This window comes from Poecilia reticulata, linkage group LG1 (assembly GCF_000633615.1).
Source record: "Poecilia reticulata strain Guanapo linkage group LG1, Guppy_female_1.0+MT, whole genome shotgun sequence".
NCBI classification, from domain to species: Eukaryota; Metazoa; Chordata; class Actinopteri; order Cyprinodontiformes; family Poeciliidae; genus Poecilia; species Poecilia reticulata.
Window position 1 is genome coordinate 29,652,651 of NC_024331.1, and position 5,302 is coordinate 29,657,952.

Sequence of the window (5,302 nt, forward strand, 5' to 3'; positions counted from 1 at the left end):
CTGTCCATGGTGCTGAAACGCTTGCTCAGCGCTAACGAAATGCGCCCTAAAGTCCCATCCCAGCGGCTCTGATATGGACATGACATTCAAAATATCTGTTTTTTTTCTTTCCTTTTTTTTTTTGTCCTCCCCTCCTCCTCTTCATATCTAAGCATAACATCGAACCAAAGGTTTTGCTTCAAAGCCTGAGCGCGGTGGAGGCATGATGTTTGAGTGTGCATTCAAATAGAGACGGGCGCGTTGGCAGGCGAGCTGTTTTTCTGGCGGGCTGACATCTGGCAAGTCTGTGCTCCAGGGACCCATCCAGCTCTCCACAGACCCTCTGATTAGGCTCTAATAGAATATTAGCATTTGCTCTCAGGTAAAGGCAACAGTGAGCCGCATAAGCTGCCTGGCTGGCAGCACGTCACCGCAGGAGCCACGTGTGTCTTTAACACTGATGCAGCCGGGAAACAGTGGCTCCTGTAAGGAGGCCCGCAGGAGGAGGAGGGCGAAAAGGCAGGAAAGGAGATATTTGTAATTATGTTTTACTTTTGGGCTACATATTAYTCAGCTGAGGGTTTATTATCGTGAAAATGACAGAAAATCAAGGATTGGACATGCGGATGTTTTATTTGTCTTCCAAAACCAATCTAAACATTTTTTTTTTGTATTTTTATTTTTAAAAAGGACAAAAATATATATACTTGCRTKAAACTAAGCCCAGATGATCCGAAACTGGGTTTAAAAGCTTCATATCCCCCGCAGCTAAAGCCTTTCCCTCCTCCTCATCAATAAATAAGCAGATGAATAAATAAAAAATACTAATATGTCTGGGAGAGCCACATCACACAGTGCAGTCAAAAAATAAAAAAATAAAAAATAAAACGTCGGATTAAATGTTAAAATTTGTTCTTTAATGAAACACATATTGCAGTTCAATAATTAATAAATTAAAATTACATGGATGAAATAAATAAGTAGAAATATTTAACCAGGGAAACCAAAAAGAGCAACAAACATTACAGAAATAAGTTACCTCAGCTAAACAGCAATACAGCAAAAACCTGTACGAATATATTTATGTGCATCGACTGATTCCAATGAAAATATTTACATTGTACACGTATACTTCCATGAAGCAGTTTCTTTTTCTCTTCAAGAAAAAAACAGTTAAAACAAGGTGATTTTTTTTAACAAGCAACGATTTCATCATGATGCGCGCATATTTATACAAATAAATAGCAGGAAAAAACATACATAAAAATAATAATTTAAAACGATAATTTAATCTCATATATCTCTCGATTGTGCCATCTCAAACGTTAAAAAGCGTCAAATTTGAGACTGTAGTTTTGTTTTTTTTTTAAACTCCACAGTCGCTTCCCTTTAAACCACAACAACAAGCCGAGCTGCTGTCAGAATTTGATTTTTCTCAAGCTAAACGAGAACGGAGGGGGGGATTCCCAATAAATATATAATGAAGTAAACATGACCTCACCCAATAAATAGTTCATAAGACAGCCGGCCCATGCTGGATTGTAAACGAAACATAAACGGCAAATTAAAAATAAAAATATATATATATTTAATTACAATAATCCGCACAAATTATTCAAAGTGTTTTGATCGTTCCGCACACTGAGGCCTCAAAAACAACCCTATCTGAGTCCAAACGCCGGGAATCTCACAAACAGATCCCTGATTTAGAGCTGAAAGCAAAATGGGTGAAAAGAATAACACATTTAGACACAAAATGAAGTGTTTGACAAGTAAGATGTTAATTTACAGAAGGTTATTTGGCAGTAATCTAATATTAGCTTTCAGGACCAACTGTCCGCTTAATCCCCCCACGGACCTGAATAAATGTCAGACTGCATTGTCATGAACTCGAAGGGAAGAAAATGTAGCTCAGAAGCCTAAAATAGGAACAACCAACCAAGTGCTTTGAATTAAAACAACCTCGTTTTGCGTAGAAATAAATCACAGAAATGCTGCTTTAGTCGGGAAATAATAATCAGCGTTTAAAAGGAATTATAAATAAAAATCGAAGCAACTCTGACTGCGCTGGCATTAAAAAGGTGAGGCATAGTAAGTGGAAACAGTGGTTCTTACTTGCTCCGTCAAACGATGCCTTATTGACTCCACATCTTCCTCTGACAGAGTCGTGGTGAGTTTTTCTCTCTTTTTTCACTCATTGTTCGTTTTCAGGATAATTTTTTTTTTCGAAGTTCAAAGTCTTATGATTGAAAAAGAGGGTGTGAGTTAGGAAATATGATACAAATAATCTTTATTCAGTTCCAAGTCTTTTGTGGTGTTTTCCCCCTCTCTCTAGCTCTCTTTCTCTCTCTCTTTTAGACGCATGCGGAGTACTTCATTCGTTTCTGTTTCTGCCGCTGGTTGCAGAACCAGACCCGCACCACGTTCTTTTTCAGGTCCAGCTTTTCAGCGATCGCCGCGATTTTCTCCGAGGAGGGACGCGGCTGGATGGCGAAGTAGGCCTCCAGCGAGCGCTTCTCCGGCGCGGCTATCGACGTGCGCTTCCTCTTCTTCTCCGCGCCGTTGAACAACTCGGGCTTGTTAAGTTTCTCCCTGTGCGATTTCTCGGCTTCCTCCAGCCACGCTTGCAAGATGGGCTTCAAAGCGATCATGTTGTTGTGGGAGAGCGTGAGGGACTCGAAGCGGCAGATGGTGCTCTGGCTGAGAGAGCCCACTCCGGGAATCTTAAGGCTGGCTAAAGCTGACCCCACATCCGCCTGGGTGACCCCGAGTTTGATCCTCCTTTGCTTGAACCTCTCCGCGAAAGCTTCCAAGTCCCTAGGATCGGCGTCCACGTCGTTCATGCCCATGTGCGGCGGTAGCCCGTGGGCATGAGCCATGTTGATGGCCGCCTGGTGCATGTGGTTCATGCCAGCCATGTGGGCAGGGTGCGCAGGCGTGGAAACCACCGAGCCGTCCGGCCCTGCCATGGCTCCCAGCGCGAGTCCCGGGGTGATGTGGTCCAGCAGGTCCCCCTCCAGCGCCTGGTGAGGCTGGTGGTGGTGGTGGTGGTGGTGGTGATGGTGGTGGCTAGCCAAGGCGGACGGATGAGAAATAGGCACCGACGAGGAAGAGGAGGAAGAGGAGGTGCAGGGGAGAGTGTTCATTGTGTGGTAGGTCGCGTCCGGCTTGAAGGGACTGTGATGTGGAGGGTGGTGGTGGCTCTTGGTCTGCGAGACTATATCCACCGCCGCTAGAGCTTCAGCCCGGGCCAACAAACTCTCATCCAACCCTCCGAATATATTGCTCTGCAATTGCAAATAGAATGCACACATAACTGTCAGCAGGGAATTCTCCCTCCACTCCTCGGTTTAAAACATTTCCAGAATGAGAGAAAAAAAAAGAAATCATAAAAAAAAGGGGGAGCACACAAAACAAGACACATGCAACATCCCAGGTCATAAAAATTAATACGAAAGGCAAAGCCGGCTGAATACATAAGTTGAGCAGAGTGAGAAAAAAAAATATGGAGGTGTTGGGTGATTTGCTGTGCAGCCATGAAAAAAACATCAAGCAGAAAAAAAAAAGTGGGCTGTCAAAATGTGCCTTTAAGCAGTGATTATGCAGAATACGTACCGGTGGGGTTGGGAGACAGGCTCTGCGCATCACCTCCGAGCTGCTGCTGCCGCCGCTGCTGCTGATGATGGTGCTGCTGCTGCTGTGGCGGGAGGATGAGCAGGAGGACGACGGTACGTTGGAAGTCAGAGTGGAGGACGAGGATGAGTGCAGCGAGTACTTGGGCTCCGGCAGGCTGGTGTGGGCCATGGTGAAAGCCTGCTTGCTGTTCAGAGACATCATCATCATATTTGCTGGCGTCCGAACCTCGGAAAGTTCCTTTTAATAAGTTAAGACTCCGCCTCCTCGGCTAGGAGTTCAAGTCCAATAGCTTCGCAGGAATCTCGAATCGCTGTCGAGTAAAACGCTCAGGCAGGAGAAAAGACGGCGGTCCGACACCGAGTCACATTTATTTATTATTACTGGAGCAGGTGTGGAGGTGGTCTGGTCTGGTCTGGTCTGGTTTGAGGAGAGGAATCACAGACGCCAAAGACCCAGGCGGCTGACCCCCTTCCTTTACAGGCTTGTGGCGCGATGTTCAAAAACAATCTCAGCGTTTCTCCATAAATTTCCACCAAATATATATTTTTTTTGCCTTGGATTTTTCTTTTTTTTTTTTTTTTTCTTTTGGCAGAAACTCTTCACAGATGCCAGAAAAAAAAAAAGAATCAAAAAGTTTCTCTTCGTCTTTTAGGATTTCCAAAATAACTTCGAGCTATAGTTGCTGTTTTCGTTGATCTTTTTTTTCTTGTTGTTGTTGTTTTTAGTCAAAAAAAAAAAAAAAAAAAGCTTCCGTCTTGAAAATGGACGTAAGTGGAAAAAAGTAGTCTTGGTGACTGTACCTCTTCGACTCGGTTGAATGCTGCGGGGACCCAAACTGGCTGCGCTCTGAGGCGAAGGGCAGACTGAGTCTCTCTCCGCCTCTCTCTCTCTCTCTCCCTCTCTCTCTCTCTCTCTCTCTCTTTCTCTCTCGCGCACAAACACCCTCCCTCTCCTCCTCTCTTTGCGTCTCTCTCTCTCTCACACACACACACACACACACACTCCACTCGCAGCTGCACCTGAAAAACCCTTTCATGATTTATTATTCTTCATTAGCCACACCGCCGCCGCCGCTGGGGACTCTGCGCATGGGCAGTCTACAACAAGGCATTTATTTCCAATGACTCTACTTCATCACCAACACCTCGTTACCAGCACGTCTTCTAATGAGCCACAGTGAAGTTTCTTTTATTCCCTCTTTGTGTTTGTGAAAATATTTTATCTTTACATTTTGCCAACCAAGCTTAAGACATGCTAGCGAATAATATAATTGAATACTAATAACACCAAATATACTTCCACATTTGTATCTCTTATCTTGAAAATTTAAAGTTAAATACATGATATTGCTTTAATTATTTTTATTCATTTTACCGCTAAAAAAAACAAACAGCTAAACATCAGCAAAACGTTCAAGCTAATTTATTCAAAATTTTAGTATTTAATTTATTTGCTTTTCTTTATCAATTCGATTAGTTAAACCAAACTTATTAAAATGAGTTTTTACCCTGTTTTGCTGGCTTACAGTCGCATGTTTCCCTTTTCCACTACATTGTGAGCTAATGCACGAAAATATGAGTTGGTTTAAAATAATAATAAAAATGAGCTACTTCTAAATTAATATGCTTGTCATAGCAAGCCATTATCTTATCTCTCCGCTAATTAAGGACACATTATTGGTAACGTA

At 43.1% G+C, this 5,302-nt stretch overlaps 1 protein-coding gene across 1 annotated transcript; it reads right to left on the reverse strand.

Moving 5' to 3' along the window:
• Positions 1 to 874: 874 nt before the first annotated feature.
• pou4f2 (POU class 4 homeobox 2) lies at positions 875 to 4,481 on the reverse strand. Its single transcript, XM_008420263.2, has 2 exons — positions 3,595 to 4,481; positions 875 to 3,266 (listed from the first exon to the last, which is right to left on the reverse strand). Exons 1-2 carry the CDS (start codon positions 3,820 to 3,822, stop codon positions 2,334 to 2,336), a joined length of 1,161 nt encoding a protein of 386 aa, XP_008418485.1. The 5' UTR covers positions 3,823 to 4,481; the 3' UTR covers positions 875 to 2,333.
• Positions 4,482 to 5,302: the final 821 nt, after the last annotated feature.